This window comes from Pyxicephalus adspersus, chromosome 10 (genome assembly GCF_032062135.1).
Source record: "Pyxicephalus adspersus chromosome 10, UCB_Pads_2.0, whole genome shotgun sequence".
NCBI classification, from domain to species: Eukaryota; Metazoa; Chordata; class Amphibia; order Anura; family Pyxicephalidae; genus Pyxicephalus; species Pyxicephalus adspersus.
In genome coordinates, this window is record NC_092867.1 from 47,100,184 (window position 1) to 47,117,997 (window position 17,814).

The 17,814-nt window shown below is 37.5% G+C and overlaps 2 protein-coding genes across 2 annotated transcripts in view; both read left to right on the top strand.

The window, feature by feature from the left end:
- Positions 1–4,924, top strand: part of LOC140339420 (uncharacterized) — a 10,876-nt gene extending 5,952 nt beyond the window's left edge. Inside the window, exon 2 of the mRNA XM_072424122.1 lies at positions 3,326–4,924. Within this exon, the coding sequence (XP_072280223.1) occupies positions 3,403–4,611 (1,209 nt within the window). The 5' untranslated portion in view covers positions 3,326–3,402 and the 3' untranslated portion in view covers positions 4,612–4,924. The remainder of the gene's footprint in view (positions 1–3,325) is intronic.
- Positions 4,925–7,254: 2,330 nt separating this feature from the next.
- Positions 7,255–16,378, top strand: LOC140339372 (uncharacterized). Its single transcript, XM_072424066.1, has 2 exons — positions 7,255–7,391; positions 14,583–16,378. Exons 1-2 carry the CDS (start codon positions 7,331–7,333, stop codon positions 15,884–15,886), a joined length of 1,365 nt encoding a protein of 454 aa, XP_072280167.1. The 5' UTR covers positions 7,255–7,330; the 3' UTR covers positions 15,887–16,378.
- Positions 16,379–17,814: the final 1,436 nt, after the last annotated feature.

Below are 17,814 nucleotides of genomic sequence, written 5' to 3' on the forward strand. Positions count from 1 at the left end.
GATGATAAGAGCATGTACAAGGAGTTTGGTGGTCTCAGGGGACAGGTAGGGGCGGATTTTGGAGATGTTGCATAGGTGAAAGTGACAGGACCTGGAAATGTGACACCAAGACAACATGCCTGAGGGGAGGGCCAAAAAGGAAAGATCAAGGAGAAGAAGCAAAAGTTGCCTTGAGACCTAGCTCTGATGAGGTCATTGGCCACTTTAGTAAGGGCTGTTTCAGTGGAGTGGGCAGCTCTAAAACCCGACTGGAGGGGGTCAAGGAGGGAGTTGGTGCTCAGGTAATGGGTGAGTCTTTTGTAGGCAAGGCCTTCAAGAAGTTTGGAGACATATGGGAGAAGGGAGATAGGACGGTAGTTGGAGGGTAGGGAGGGGTCCAGTGAGGGTTTCTTTTATGCACACACTGGTGGTAAATTTTTTGATGCTGTTGTTTAACTTGACCTCCAAGACTAATTATTGTGTCAGTTTCCATAAGTGAATTCAAAAAATGTATGAATGATATCAGAAGGGACAAGATCTCCCTAGCTGATAGAGTGTCTTGCAAGACAGGGCATTATTCTCATCAACAGAACTTATGGCTACTAGACTTAACCAGGTTGGAGAAACACAAATATGCATCAATACTACTTATTGTACATATACTGGGAAATTATAAAAGCTGCCATTGTCAGATTCATTCTAAAAAATGCTAATTATTTGTATGTAATTTTTTGCCAGCACAATTAGCTGAAGACCCAGACAGCATATTCATTCAGAGTTTGTGATTCATAAAGTAATTAAGGCAGAGGATCAGAGCAGGCAAGCAGAATATTTTAGAACAAGGTCAGCAATAGTGTAAAAAAATAGGGAAAAAGTATTTACATTTATTTTCCAAATACAACATATAGAATTCAGTTTTCACAGTCAAAACTTTTGTTTTTTAGTTTTAGATAAAATGGGGGCAAGAATCTCTATTGCTGTTGCTTTTTATAATCGCTGTCCTAGTGAAAAGTAGGTATATCCTAACTAATAAAAATGAATGATTACCAATACTGTAACTAAATATTTTATTAAAAGAATAATAAATTCATGTCTTGTTAAGTACAATTAGATTTAGTATCAATAATGTCTCACCAACACAAAAATGTCTTACATACATTTCATGAGGTCATCCTAGACCAGTGTTGCATGCCCTTTCTAACATGGGGAACATGGGGAAACCCTTGAAAAACATTCAGGTCTTTAGGGAGCTACTGTCATAATTATTATATCTACAACTATCTTAAATGGCTAGCCAGTAGGAATAATGCCACACCTACAGAGGGCCAAAAACATTATTGGTGTCAGTGGTATCTGATTTGAGAGGCACAAACTGCTCATTGCTCAAGAAACCCCTAACAACCTCTGGAGAAATCTTGGTTGAGAAACACTGTCCTAGAGAATTGCAATTCATCCCTAAGCTGGCAGCCTTAAAGGTAAGATGGGGGTTAAACATTATCACTGGTACCGTTGGCCAAGAACTGATCATTGTCTGATTTCTTGCTTTCAATTTTTTACATTTCTTGAAGTAATTTAGAAAAGGTACAGAACAAAAAAAAAAAAAAAACATGGGGAAAAGAATGAACAATAAAAGTACAAATAAAGTTACACATATATAATAATCAATTAAATAACAATCAGTCAGTACAATCAGTGCAATTTTGTACAAATCTCACAAAGCTGTAAACCTGGAAAGATGTGGTATTGTTCTTTTCAGCTTTCAGTCCATGCATGCCCATCATTATCACGAGCAGTATTAAGTCCATGTAAAGGCAAAAAAAATTTTCTTACTTTTAATAAGTGGGAGACAACATTATGATTAGGAAGGTCTTTCTCCTTCCTAATGCAAGAAAGGTGGGGAGGAAGGCATGTTATGTTACAGAAGACTCACTGCCTTCCTCCCTGCCTTTCTTGCATTCTAAGTTTACTCCTCTGACAGCTGAAAGGGATGAGAAAGAATGCTGTGTAACAAAAGCCTCACTGCCTTCCTCCCTTCCCCCCTCAGCTGTCAGAGGAGAAAGCCTCGGACTTAGAATGAGATCCTGTGCTCAAGAAGAGGATCAGAGCTCTGTTTCTTTTTCGGGACAAATAAGGATAAATGAAGTGACTTGACTTGGAACTCGACTTGAAAGAATTGTTGGTGACTTGAGACTTGACTTGGGACTTGGTGTCAATGACTTGGGACTCAACTTGGACTTGAAGGGTGACAAGTTATTCCAACCTCTGGTCTTTATTAAAGAAAATGATCCAACCCTCTCAACAAAACTGACTGTTACATGGCACAAAGATGTATTTCTGTGTAAAAACTATGTTTTGCTTGTAGAGGGATCAGAACCAAATCTACCAATAATGTTATCAGAAATAATTTGTAATTGCTACAGCATGTATGTAGTATGTGGTCCATTGGATCAGAAAAGATGGGACTCCTTAAAACGTTGTTTTATTATATCCAAATATTTTATAATTGCATTGTTACTTTTACTTGCAACTCTCTGTGTTATCTCTCTTTGTGCATTCTGAATTAAAAACACCAGTATGTATATAAGCAGTCATTTATCATATATATGAAATAACAAGTCATCAGATAACAAATAACTAACTATACTTCCTCTGTGTTTATGTTTATCACTATATAAAGTTATGTGAGAATATAAATTTACCATTGAGTACAAATAATATGGCAATCTTTATAAATCCCATAGTAGACTCATAGGGCCTGATTTTCTAAAGCTCTCTAAGGCTGGAGAGGATACACTTTCAATGGTGAACCTGGGTGATCCAGCAAACTGGGAATTGATTTTTTAGTAATTTGCTATTTGTTAGCAAATGTTTGTGATCCTGGACCAGATCTATTCAACGTTTTTTTGATCACCCAGGTTCACTGATAAAAATGTATCTTCTCTAACCTTTGAGAGCTTTAATAAATCAGGCCCATTGGCTTTCAAAACCTTCCTTTTGAGGGACTTAATCTGCATTATGAGCATAAATAACCCCTATTGTTCTGTGTCATTTGTTTAAGTATTTCCACTTTATCTGTAGGCACTGTTTGAATGAAGATCTGTTTGATCGTTCAAATAAGCTATAAAAATAACTGACATGCTGTGCTTAAATTAAAAAAAAAAGCTATTAAAGTTTACTCCTGTTGCTGCATTCTTTATAAATTATTAAAAAAGGAACGTGTGGCAGATCTGATTACAGAGACTTACTTCTTAGCTCACTGTTCGTACCCAAATATACTTTTCAAGTATTGCATATGTAGTCAAAAATAATTTATTTCTGATTTTTCTTCTATTTTATTTACACAAAGTGGACAACCAGAAATCATTTGTAACATCTGAGTGCACCTTTTTAGAAACAGCCTGAAGGAGAACAAATCCAATAATTATGAGTTGTGACGAGAAGGCTTCCATTCCTGCTCTGAGAAAGAATGAAAAGTACCATGTCTTCATCAGCTACAGCACTAAAGACTCGATCTGGGTGTCTGGACTCATCCATAAACTGGAAGCTGCAATTTCTGGCCTGAAGATCTGTTTTCATGAAAGAGACTTTGTCCCAGGGAAGACTATTATAGATAATATGGTTGAGTGTATCCAAAGCAGCCAGAAAACTGTGATGGTGCTGAGTCCAGATTTTGTACAAAGCAGCTGGTGTCTGTTTGAAGCCAACCTAACCTTGTTTCAGGACTGCATGCTGAAAAAGGCAATAGTTCCTATTTTGTTAAAGCCATGTCCAATACCTCTCAACCTCAGTCATTTAACTTACCTTGAAGGTGATGATGAGTATTTCTTTGATAAACTTACTCAAGTTCTGTTGAGCAATAATAACCAGCTGGTTTGTTCGAACTTGATCCACTATCAGCCATCACTTTTGTACAATGGTAAAAATCTCCTTACCTTGCCTGCTATTAATGACAATGGTGAAAGTTGGGAACCTGGAATATTTTCATCTGCTTTTGTTCCTGATTCACTTAGGGTAGTCATAGATGATACTGGAATTTATAAAGAGGCTATTGAGACCATCAATGGTATTGTTCCTTCTAAATCTTGTTTGCGTTTTACAGTCTGCCGAGTGGTCTTATGTGTAATATTAACTGCACTATTCTTTGCACATTTACAATTTTTTGCTAAGTGTGTTATTAGGTTCCAGTGCAGTAGTATTTCTTGTAAAATATTCACTTTTGCACCTATTCCAGTGCTTGCTGTGTTGCTGATGCCCACTTTCTGTGTTAAAACCTTATACTGGAAATCAAGGCAGAATAAATTAGTGATTAAAGAAATGGTGAAAAAAACTAGTCAAGCAAACCTCATCTTCAGTAAAAATTCTGTTCTGGTTGGTTGCCCATCCAGGGCTCAGTTGTACTTTGTCTATGTGTCCTTATATCAGTGCATGGAGACATTTTATACTACATTTAGTCACGGTAGCACATTTGCCACAAACATGTGGGAGAAAGCCATCATCAGTTATTCCTCAGATTATGCTTGCTGCCTAGCTAGGAAACATTTCCCATTTAACGGCACAGATGCCCCTGGACATATGGAAGATGGGATCTGCTTCTGCCAGTATGTGTTCACCCAGCTACAAGAAGAGAATTGAATTATATAATAAAAGGGAAATATAGCTTGTATAATATTTGTTTCTAACAAACAAAAAGCATTGAAAGTACTATTTTGTACAAAAATCACAAAGCTGTAAAGAGCAATGTGGTATTGTTCTTTTCAGCTTGCAGTCCATACATGGCCATCCCATGTGGGAGACAACATTATGATTAGGAAGGAGTTTCTGCTGCAGTAAGTAAACTACCCGACATTTACCAGTAAAGTTAAACAAAGAGAAAATGCAAATGTTTACGATATTTAATGCTTTTCAACTGTGCCTGTGGATACTTAGTACTGATTTTTTTTTGTAAATAAACATTTTTTTTTAATTTGACATATTGTATGTGGTTTTACATCTAACTCAGAATGTCACCTGTAGTAGCTTACACAGTGTATAGAGCTATGCACATCCTTTCCTGGATTCTGAATTTTGAACCTAAATATCTTAACAGTTTTTTAAACAAATACAGTTTTCTTACCTGCATGTTTTTGTCAGGAAACATAGAAAGCATTAAAACCATTCAAAACCTGTAGCTACTGTTTCAGGTTGGATTAAAACCAACTGCAAGGTTAGAATTTGAAGAATTCGGCAAACTTCAACAGGAGAAATGCTATCATCTGCAGTGGGATAAAAAATATCCTTATAATGTTATATGAATTCCTGACACTTACCTTATTAAAACAGAACTATAATTCTGCAAACAAAAATTGTCAGCAAGTAGAAAATTATTATTCCAGTTGGAACTGTTGATGACGAATTCCCCCTCCCCCCCAAAAAAAAGACAAACTGTCCATGTTTTTATTTATGCAGCAGTTGCCCTTTCAGCTTCTCCATATGTTGTATACGAGAAAGCTTAGCTCCTCACTGCATGCGTTTTGGTACTGTGGACAAGAGATAACTGTCTTAGCAACCCACAAAAAAGCACAGCAGACCATTCTTAGCCAAAGACACAGATCTAGAAAGGCTGATAATAGCCCAAGTGTAGGCTTAATAGGATAGAACTCCCATTATCTTGTTATAGAGATGTAAAATAGAGGTCCAAAAAAAAGTAAATTATAGGGCATTGTCATTGGGCAACAAAATCTTGAGACCTGAGGAAACGTTCTATTTAGAACGGAGGGGCATCTAAACCAGTGATACAATACCTTGAAGCCTTTATCCAGAGCAGCACAGGCCAAGCTAGCTTATATGGAAGTACAAAAACATTTGTGGGTCTTCTGGAGAAAAACCTAATCTCAACCTGTTTGACCAGGGAAACCCAAGTCTGTAATACCAAAACCACAGTGATAGGGCAGGCGTCAGAAGCAGGTTGATTAAGGATAAAGCCCAAAGTAAAGTCATGTAAGAATAGTTTTTTTTAAGTGTCTACGCTGGAGCTTTGGTTAAGCAGACATTTGTCATATTGGCTGTCCAGCAACAGAGTTCACTTAAACTCCAGGAGTGATGATCAGCAAAGGGGCAGACTGCAGCATTGGATCATTGGTTGTCAAACTCGGAATGGTAACAACAAAGGACATTAAGGTAGTGAGTATATATCTGCTTTAGAAGGTATTGATCAAGTGCAGCTGATCAAGTGCAGTCTGTGCATGACATTATTAGAGGTCTAGCATACCCCTGATGTCCCCTTAAAAAGAACCTGACACCTTCACTTATAAGCCCACTTGTGGTAGCAATAAAGTTAAGTTAAAAAAGACTCAAAAATTTAAACTTAGTACATTTTTTATAAGCTCTCTACACTGTTGTACACACATATATGAATTCAAACATAAATATCAGATGCATAGACATTAAAATAAAGATTGATGATAATAGATATCGCAATGCAAATCAGCAGGAGGACATTGTTTTTTTTTAATTATTACTGGCTCTCTTGTATGTAAACATAAACTTATAAAAAGGGTCACTTAAAAAAGTAACAGTCAAGGAAGGAATATGGGAAATGCCATTGCAGAGTTGTTTTTAAAGATCCAAGTTTCATCAAAATCCTTACTGTTGGTAAATTATCAATATCATGGGTGCAGGGGAAAATACTCATCAGGCTAAATTTAAAAAGCAGTGAACCTGACATTCCCTGGTGGTGAAACTTTCATGTGTTTTAATGGCACTAATTGATTCTCCACCAGGGAATGTTTCAGCAAATGTCAGATTCACTGCTTTATAAAAAGATCCCATTGAGTAGTGAACCTTATTTAAGGTACAATGCTGCATAATATGTTGGCCCTATATAAATACTGTTTATTATCATTATTATTATTAATAATAGTAATATTAAAAATAATAATATTAATAAAGTGAGGATACGGATGGCAGTCCCGTGGCTTTCAGCTTGCAGATTCATAAGACATATCTAGAAGTTCCTAGTCTGCCTTGACCCTTCTAAAACTACTATTTGACTAGCTGTTTTGTAGATGCTTTCACTTTTTGGGTTATAGAAAGTTATAGAATTTATGGTATAGAATTTAGATTTTTCTCTGATTTTCAGTTGCTGCATATTTGCTCTAGATAAAGCCAAGAAACAAGCTTTCTAAAAAGTAGACCAACAAATGCAGCATCCATGTTTTTTTATGTGGATGGAACACTTCAAGACAGCAGATCTTACTGTAGCAGGAAAGGGTCAACTGAAATCTGATCTTGTTTGACATTGTGAAGCTTTTACTTATGGAGCCAGCCCTCAATAGTGATGTAATTATTGCACTTGTATTGTCCAGGAAGTGAAATGTTTGCTCTTATATATGTATGGAGAGAAAAAGAAAGTTTCAGCTTCACAGCAATTCTAGGTAAGCTTTTTGTTTAATTCTGTTTTGTACAGAAACTTAACATGATCATTTATTTTCGCTCTCTCTACAGTAAAATACCTCAAATAATCCAATTCGTTTCACTGTGTTTCCGGGTAGCAGATATTCCTGCATGCTTTAACGTTTATGCCAAGGCAAAAAAAAAATAAGTAAATATAATAATAAGGGTCTTTAAGGGGATAAAACATATGGGAATATGTTTTGCATGTTTTTTTTTTGTTTTTAATTTTGCCCAGATATATAAACTTTTATTTCCTATAATGGGCTTATAACAAACTGAACTTTTATGTGTTGTCGGCTTCCCTCACTGTTTTTTCTTGAACTACTGAACCACACCTACTGTTTACCTATCCACAGCATAGTCCACAGCAGGGGTGCCCAACAGGTGAATCGCGATCTACCAGTAGTTTACAAAGGCACTGCAAGTGGATCATGGAACCCTGCCTTTCAACATAGACTCTACTTTGCAAAGTTTTTATTGTTGGTAGATTATTTTTACTTAGTCATTTTAAAAGTAGCTTACAAGCCAAAAAAGTGTGGGCACCCATGGTCCACAGCATAATTTTTAGTTCAATATAAGTTTAAGGTTTAATACCGTAATAATAGGCATCACGCACACCTATTCAAATTTTTAACTGACAAAGGCCAATGCAGCAAAAATATTGTTTTATTTGTTACATTTTTACCATGAAAACTACTAACCTTGAGAATTCCATTCCCACTTAGCACATGAGCCAATAAAACAAAAATATAAATATATAAAACAACATAATCAAAGAACATGTTCAAATGTATGCATTGAAATGGAAAATATAAAAAATGTTATAAGAATATGTAAAAATACTAATTAAGCGTGATCAGCAGTCAGAAAATTCATCATGTTAGTATCATTTATTTTTGAAAAATATCAATTCCTGGTATGTGAAGTAGGCATAAACAGCCTTTGTCCACAAAATTACTATTACAGCAGAAAGTAAGTTTCCATGCTAATGTGGAATTTCTGTGGAAATAATTTTTAATTCTTTTATGTGTCTTCTTTCACACTTTTCTTGACTACAATCATTAAATAATAGGAAAACAATGTAGGATGTCAAGTTGTTGTGACTGACAGTGGATTTATGTCGCTAGATGCTGTGATTGATGCTGCGTCTACTTCTGTGGACAAAAAAAAATATATTAAAGTTTAGTAAGTGTTTTGGATTTTATTTCGGAAAAAGAACTTTACACAGTACTGTGGTTACTATTTCTTGAGGTAATAAGGGGTGCCAATTTACTCTTGCCCTCAATACACTGTGAGATAGTGGATATCTAAATACACCATTAAAAAGGCCTTCTCCAACTAACACCTACATCCTTATTTTGGGACAAAAATGTGGGGAAGAGGTTGTGTCTATCAACAATGAAACACCACACATTGTATTATTTGTGGGTAGAGAGTTAATAAGCCTCCTTTTAGCAACAACTAATATGAGGGCTTCCTTCCTAGCAGATTAACCCCTGAGGTGGCCCAAACGTCAGCACTCTGGCCTTTGCAGTGCCAGACCCCAGGTTTGGATCTTGGCCAGGACACTATCTGCATGGAATTTTGCACGTTCTCCTCGTGTTTGCGTGGGTTTTCTCCGGGTACTTGGTTTCCTCCCACATCCCAAAAACATGCGTTTAGGTTAATTGGCTTCTTCCCCTTAGACCGTATTAAAGACATATAACTACGGTAGGGACATTAGATCATGAGCACCTTTGAGGGACATTTAGTGACATGACTATGGACTTTGTACAGTGCTGCATTATATGTTGGCGCTATATAAATACTGTGTAATAATAATAATATTATTATTATTAACCACCTGGCTGGCAAACCCGACCTTGGTTCGGGTCTATCGATTTTGCAAAAATCGATAAACCCGAACTTTTCTCACTCTCTAAATCCCCTCACTTACCTGGTCCCCGCTGCGATGATCCAGCGTCGATCGAAAAAAAAAATCTCACCTTCTCCCCGCAGCTCCTCCGGACACGTCTTCTGTCTTCTTTCTTCATCCAGCGAGTGCAGTGACGACCACCGGGGTTTCCCGGTGACGTCGCTGCCTGCGTCGGTGCGGGCGGGAAATTCAAAATTTTGTATTGAGTTCCTCTGCATTGAACTCAATACAAAAAAGCTGTATTGAGTCCAATACAAAGAAATCCTTATATAATATATATATAATTGTATTATATATATATTATATAGGCTACTGTACATTACATTATACACTATATTTTTTTATGTTTTATAAAAAAAATTTTATTATTAAATTTATAAAATTTTGGACAAATTTCGGTGAGTTATGCAGTAATTCGGTGAATTATAGCCTACAATCTAAAATAATATTCCATGCAAAAAATGTAACACTTTTTGCATGGAAGAACAGAAGTTTGGAAAGAATTAGAATACCGTGCGTTCGCGTACGCGTCCCTGGGCGATTCCTGATGATGTCCGTGCGTGCGCCCGTCGATGGGGGTCGTAGCTGGAAATTCAAATATTTTGTATTGGATTCAATACAAAGTCCTGTATCCAATCCAATACAAAATAATACAAAATATATTTATGTGGTTTTGTCTATAGGTATGTGATGTTGGACACTAGGCAGGTGTTTTAGAAAAATATATTACTATACAGTATACCGAATTATCGCATTTTCAGTATTTTTGATTTATTTATGTATTCTTGTTTAAGGTGATTTTTGTGTATTTTATTTAATTTTATTAAAAGTATTTTTTTTTTTACATGATTGTGTGTTTCAAACATTTTTTATATTCATGATATCTACTAGACCCTTGTTCGGACATATTTCTGTAAGTTACAGGTCTACCATTTAAAAAAAAAATTCATGGAAAACAGTGTACCGCTTTTGGTACAGAAATCTAGACATCAGTTTAACGCCCAGGTGGTTAATATTATTAATAATAATAATAATAATAATAATAATAGTTTAGGTAGACCTTCATACCACATGTTGCTTTTAAATCTGAAAATATGTCCAACTATATTGTTATGACTATTTTTGATGATAAAACATTTATAAAGTGAGCTAGAGTTCTAGCACTTGACATGAAAACTCCTAAAATATACCAGAAGAAAAAGTTGAATGCCAACTGCCTGCCTGTCAGTAGACACTGCCTGTTACTGGTCACTCTCACTGAGGGATCTATGAATTGGTAAAGTATACAGGACCAGTTACTGGTGAGTTGGCCTATTCTGAAGTATATGTCTACTATTGGAATCTGTCTCTTGGTAATAACTGCTTGTTTTTATTATCTGCATATCATTGAGATTTGTCCCTAGTTGGTAAAATCTGCCTTTTGCTGGTATTGTCAGCATGCGATTGTTATGACATGTTATTTTTACCGGAGACGCCCAACGATGCTCAAATTGGTCACTCCCCAAATCTCTCACCAGCAGAAATGTGGAAGAAAAGCAAACTAGTGGAAAACTGCAACATACTGGGTATAAGGAAATAATATTTTCAGATGTGTTACAGTTTACATGATTGTTATTATATATTTAGGCTGAATTCCAGACAGCTAAATAGACAGAAAAAATGCATATATCTAAGTTTTTTGCTCTACTTGCCTGTCCGGAGATGTAGGAGACCTAATTTAATTCTGCTGCAGTTAAAGAGATGTCAGGCAATGCTTACTGGTAACTGTTTTCCTTCCTTGTTGGTTTAGTGGCTCTGAACTTGATAGGAAATGGACTTTTTAGCAAATGTCAATTCCCTAGCACAGCCCTCCACTTCCTAGTCCTCTCCTCTTCTGGAAATAATGTTTTACTATATATGCCCTATCAGCAATTGCCCCATGGGCCGGACTTTGGACATACCTGCTTCAGAGGTTGCTAAGGGTTTATTGAGCTTCAGTAAACTAACCGCCCATCTAATGCTGATGGTAAAGTTGTGTGGTCATCCACACTTGGTATTGGTATTAGTAGTATGACACTAAAGCACAGCTATCTCTAATAGGAGAATTCTTTTCACAGACCACCAAACTTTCTAGGGTTCCTCAGAGGTATAAAAATGTTTAGAAAGGCTCCTCTAGCATGTAACCTAAATGTTAGACCTAAGTAAGTTGACATCATATGTAAGACAACGAGTAGCAGTCTAAGCACTTTTGGATTTCACAAGGGAGGCTTTTACAGATAAATAACTTGTTAAAAATGATTTAATTGTACACATAATCCTTGATTGATGTTAAGATGAATGGTCTAGCCACATGATCTTGAAACTTGATGCGGCTAGTAGATTTCTTTCAGAGCTGTGCAGTAGCTTTCTCTATTAGGCACATTCTATCCATGTGCAGGGTGATGGGTCCTGTACCCACCCCCTGTAATTTTCTGCATACAGCCGGCGGTGGGAGGAGCTATTAGGCATTTCCCACAGCTCTGCTGTATGCAGCGGTTATGTACAACAAAGTAATGGGTCACCACTACTCAATAACTCAAAATATATGGAATTCTTTGTAAATCCAAATGTTTGTGGCTTGTACAGAGAGAGTGATTATTCTTTTTTTTTTAGAAATAAAGCTTAAAGCCTTTTTATACAAATTTCTGTTGTAAAACAGCCATTTTCAGAATAATGTGCTGGGCATCCCAGATGTTTCTTCTGTCACAGACAAAGGCCCTAATTTAGTAAAGCTCTCCAAGGGTGGGGAGAATACACATTTATCAGTGAAGCTGGGCAATCCAGCAAACATGGCATGGATTTTTCAAAGTCATTTCTATTTGCTAGCAAATGTTTAGAATCCTGAACCAGATCCATTCCAGGTTTGCTGGATCACTCAGCTTCACTGATGAAAGTGTATTCTCTCCAGCCTTGGAGAGCTTTAACAAATCAGGGCCAAAATCTCATTATATAGTAGAGTTTCAGAATTTTTTTTAGTCCCTCCCCAGCTTTCACTTCATATACCTGCCTCTCTTTGGTTCTGTACATTACCACAATTAATTTTAAATTAAACAACTCAGATACATTGAAACTGCAGACTTTCAGCTTTAATTCAGTGGGTTGACCAAAAAAAGTTGCATAAAAATGGAACTAAAGCCTTTTTTCACACAATTACTTCGTTTCAGTAGCTCAAAACTAATTGCACAAAATAAAAAGCTGAAATTAAAATGTTCATTTCTAATACTTGGTTGAAACCCCTTTGCTGGCAATGACAGGCTGTAGTCTTGAAATCATGGACATAACCAGATGCTGGGTTTCCTCCTTTTTAATGCTCTGCCAGGCCTTTACTGCAGCTGTTTTCAGTTGCTTTTTGTTTGTGGGTCTTTCTGTCCGAAGTTTAGTCTTCAACAAGTGAAATGCATGGTCAATTGGGTTCAGATCAGGTGACTGACTTGGCCATTCAAGAATATTCCCTTCTTTGCTTTAATAAACTCCTGGGTTGCTTTGGCTGTATGTTTTGGGTCATTTTCCATCTGTATTATGAAACGCCTCCAACCAATTTGACTGCATTTAGCCGTATTTGAGCAGACGGTATGTCTCTGAACACCTCAGAATTCCCTCGGCTGCTTCTGTCCTGTGTCACATCATTGATAAACACTAGTGTCCCAGTGCTACTGGCAGCCATGCACGCCCAAGTCATCACACTGCCTCCGCCATGTTTTACAGATGATGTGGTATGCTTTGGATCATGAGCTGTTCCACGCCTTCTCCATACTTTTTTCTTGCCATCATTCTGGTAAAGGTTGATCTTGGTTTCATCTGTCCAAAGAATGTTTTTCCAGAACTGTGCTGGCTTTTTTAGATGTTTTTGAGAAAAGTCCAATCTAGCCTTTCTATTCTTGAGGCTTATGAGTGGCTTGCACCTTGCAGTGCACCCTCAGGATTTACTTTCATGCCGTCTTCTCTTTATGGTATACTTGGATATTGATACGCCTACCTCCTCGAGAGTGTTGTTCACTTTGTTGCCTGTTGTGAAGAGGTTTCTCTTCACCATGGAAATGATTCTGCGATCATCCACCACTCTTGTCTTCCGTGGGCGTCCAGGTCTTTTGGCATTGCTGAGTTTACCAGTGCTTTGTTTCTTTTTCATGATGTACCAAACTGTAGATTTTTTCTCCTTTTTTCTGTTTTTGCAGCTTAAGGATGGCTTGTTTCACCTGCATGGAGAGCTCCTTTGACCGCATGTTGTCTGTTGTCGGTTACTTTTGAGCCCCTGAAATGAAGTGATTGTGTAAAAAAAGGGCTTTAGATCCTCACATTTTTATGCAATCTTTTTGTTCAACCCAGCTGAAAGTCTGCAGTTCAACTGCATCTGAGTTGTTTCATTTAAAATGATTTGTGGTAATGTACAGAACCAAAATTAGAAAAATGTTGTCTCTGTCCAAATATTTATGGACCTAACTCTACTTCATAGTAAATGATCAGTGTATACAAAAGGACACACTTGCTTAGCTTCAGTAAGAGCTTTTCACAATCTCCTTGGGAAACAGGACTTTGGAAACCTTGATCTTGAGTCTTTGTATGTTGAAGCTTTACAGTGGTCTAATGTCAGCCAGGCAGGGCCCAGCTTTCCCTGGATGTGTTATTCTTGAGTCCCCAATTTTCTCAGGAACCTTTTATTAGGAAAGTTTGTGGCCAATCCCAGTTGGACTACAAAGTCTCCATTCAAACCTAACATTACAGTCCATCAGAGAAGCAGTCCAGTCTGCAAACTCTAGGTGGCCGACTTGCACTTTATTGGCCATTGGTCAGTCATGTCAAAAGGTCAATCTGTTGGTTAAAACCTCTTTGTTGCTGAGTTTTTCTCAAAACAATAGATGCTATTTCTTCCAACTCACTAACAGTGGCCAACTGTTGTATCTAAACTACAAACAGGTTTAACTAGATCAAATGCGGCCCCCTGGATAAACTAACCCTTGTGTGTGTCTATACACATATATACTGTATGTACATATTACACACACATATTGCAATACATGCTATACCTCACAAAACAAAACTACCTTTGCATTCTTGGTAATATAAAGGCTAAGAACGACAGAGAAAGAAAAAGATAGGGTTAAATTGACAAACCAAGGAACACAGGTGTAGAGAGAACCAAACCCACTTACACTCATTTGTACTCACCAGTCGGAATAAAAAATTTTGGTGTTCAATTATTGAAGCTGCATATTTATTTCATTTTTTATCTTTCCTATAGTTTACTCATACAAACCTGACATTTTGAGATTATTTGTAACTACCACTTCAGTGAGAGAAGCAGCCTGCAAAAGGAACAAGTACGACAAACAGAATAAAAGTTGTGACACAATGACTTCTATTCCTGCTTTGAGAAAGGATGAAAAGTACCATGTCTTCATCAGCTACAGCACTAAAGACTCTATTTGGGTGTCCGGACTAATTCATGAACTGGAAGCTGCAATTTCTGGTCTGAAGATCTGTTATCATGAAAAGGACTTTGTTCCAGGGAAGACTATTATAGATAATATGGTTGAGTGTATCCAAAGCAGCCAGAAAACTTTGATGGTAATGAGTCCAGACTTTGTGCAAAGCCACTGGTGTCGGTTTGAAGCCAATCTGTCTATGTTTCAAGACTGCATGCTGCAAAAAGCCGTCATTCCTATTATGCTGAAGCCATGTCCAATACCACTTCAGCTTAGTCATTTAACTTACCTAGAAGCTGATGATGAGCATTTTTTTGATAAACTTACCCAGGTTCTGCTAAGCAATAATAGCCAGCTAGTTCATTCTACCTTACTCCATTATCAGCCATCATTTTTCTACAATGGGAAGAATCTCCATACGTTGGCTGCTCTCAATGAGGATGATGACAAATGGAAGCCTGGGGTCTTCTCTTCTAGTTCTGTTCCTGATTCACTTAGGGCAGTCATAGATGACAGTAGAATTTATAGGAAGGCTATTGAGATCATTAATAGTGTTCCTCCAAGTTCTTGGGCACGTTTTACAGTCTGTCAGGTGGTTATTTGTATTATACTTGCTGTACCGTTAGTTTATAGTTGGGGCAATGTTTATGCTGCTATAGTAACATTCTCAAATGGTACTTTTTACTTTAACATTTTACCATTTTTGCCCATTGTAATGGCTTTCTTGCTGATACCCACTCTGTTAATTCAAATCTGCTGCTGGAAATTCAGGCAGGCTGATCTTGTGATTAGAGAAATGATAAAGAAAACTGGTCAAGCAAACCTCATATTTAGTAAAAATTCTGTTCTTGCTGGTTGCTCATCTACAACTCAGTTGCACTTTGTCTATGTGTCTTTATATCAGTGCAAGGACATATTTAACACTACTTTTGGTCAAGGTAGTGCACTGGCCACAAACATGTGGGAAAAGGCCATTTTCAGTTATTCCTCCGATTATGCGTGCTGCCTGGCTAAGAAACATTTTCCCTTCAACTGTACAGACGTCCCTGGTCATATAGAAGATGGGATCTGCTTCTGCCAGTATGTATCTAATCAGCTAAATTTGGAAACAAATATTTAAATTGGGGATTCCAGCTTCTATCATATTTTTTTCCAACACTGAAAATTTGTTAAAATTATCTCTTAGTAATTTTAAGTAGGGGGATATGGAAAGGGAGATAAACTATATTTCAATGCCCACTCAACAATGAAGAAGGCTCAGCTATGAAAATTGACTGACTGACATGGTAAGTTTAACAATTTCACTTATTTACACTTTATTCTACGTACACAAAGATCTGTCCCTACTCCCTGAGTAATCCCAAATCGTATACCACTTTTACTACTGAGCCAGTGGAAGGGATCCTATTTGCACAAGCAGCATGCTTTTTAGGAAGATGTTAACAAATGTTTATTTACTATGACAAGATTGTTTTTCTGTTCTGTGCTATTTCTATGTGTCTAAGATTTGTTTTCATAAATGAAATGTAGTTAAGAAAGGTCCTGAAAATATTCTGTAATACAAGGGTTTTCAGCTAGAATTAATAAATAAAGGATTACTGATTTCTGGTTCTTCCCTGCTGCGTTCCTCTCCCTACTGCTTTAATTATCACAATTCATTATTAAAATGAAAAAAATGTGCCTAAAAGTTTGCATATTTGTTGCCAATGGTGGCTGTGATAAGCTCATTTCAAGATACTGTAGTTCTTCAGAAAAGTAAGTTCATTTAGGTAGATTCCATTCAGTATAACAAAACATTAAATGGTTTAGTCCAGCAGAACAAAAAATAGCTTACTTCAACTTTAAGTATTTCAGGCAAGTAAATAAAGTCCTGCTGCCCAAGCGGCTACTCCAGGATTAAGCCAGGTACTTGCCAGTAACGTGTTGCCATTTCAAAGTTTTCAGTCCAACAACATGGGCTGCCCAGTCCTGTTCCCACCAGCTTTACAGCTTACACTTGGGATTGGACTGTGACACCCATCAGGGGTATTGCTCCCTCTGACCTAGACTTTGGGAGACCTCCCCAGATCATTCAGGCTACAACTTCCCCCTGATACAAAGACAGATGCCTTTTTATTCATGTGCATCAGAGCCATTTCTAATCTCTGGTCTGAAAAAAAGGGAGGAGTGCCTGACCCACCCATACCTTTCAGGGCACTCCGGGCTTGGATCCTAAATAAAAAGCTGCAATCTTGCAGCAACACAAACACTGACAACCTTAATCAGGCCCTTTAACCTCTCTAGCAGTTAAATTTCATTACAAAAAGCTGTACCCAGTGCCACACTGGAATAGAGGGCTTACCTGGTCCCCACGGGCCCGCAGTGTCCTCCGGTGATGCCGACCCAGCATCTGTGTTCCTTGGCCTTGCATTTCCAGTGTATGAACGTATGTACATACAGCATTTGCACGTGTGGGCGGCGTGCAATGGGGGCGGAACCAGCGGGAAACTTAAAATGACAAGTGTTTTTAAATGTCAAATGTACCGTGTTGACATTTAAAAATACTAAAATATTCATACCACCAGGGGAGGTTTATCATCTTTTCAGGAGAAATTGGGATAGGTGACAAGTGATAAAATAACTGTGCACTACATGCAGTTTCTGAACCTTTTGACCTGGAACCTGCAGACATGCATTCAAAGGTTATACCATTCTCCATACAGAGTTTACCTGCTAAATGGTTTACCTTTTGGTTTAACAGTTTCAGATGTTTTATTGGTTCACCAGACCACCAGTTCACCAGGCTGTACCCTACAATACCCTCCGCAGTGATCCTCTCTGTCAGGTGATCCTGAACTTGTAGAGGCTGGTCGGGTTTGTGCTTGTTGCCCGAAGCAACAACATCCTTGTTATACTGCTTAAGCAACACAAAACCCCAAGACCACAGATGGCTCCTTTGAGCTTCAAAATCAATGGTGACTTTGACTGAAGCGACAATGCTGGAATGCACATTCCACTATGTTGTCGCTGCACTGGTGATGTAAATACATTTTTTTTAGCACTACGGCC

Excerpts from the sequence above, each read along its gene's own strand:
- LOC140339372 (XM_072424066.1), top strand. The coding sequence starts at position 7,331 with ATGTTTGCTCTTATATATGTATGGAGAGAAAAAGAAAGTTTCAGCTTC. Across the intron at positions 7,392-14,582 it reads CAGCTTCACAGCAATTCTAG|TTTACTCATACAAACCTGAC; the intron begins GTAAGCTTTTTG and ends TCTTTCCTATAG.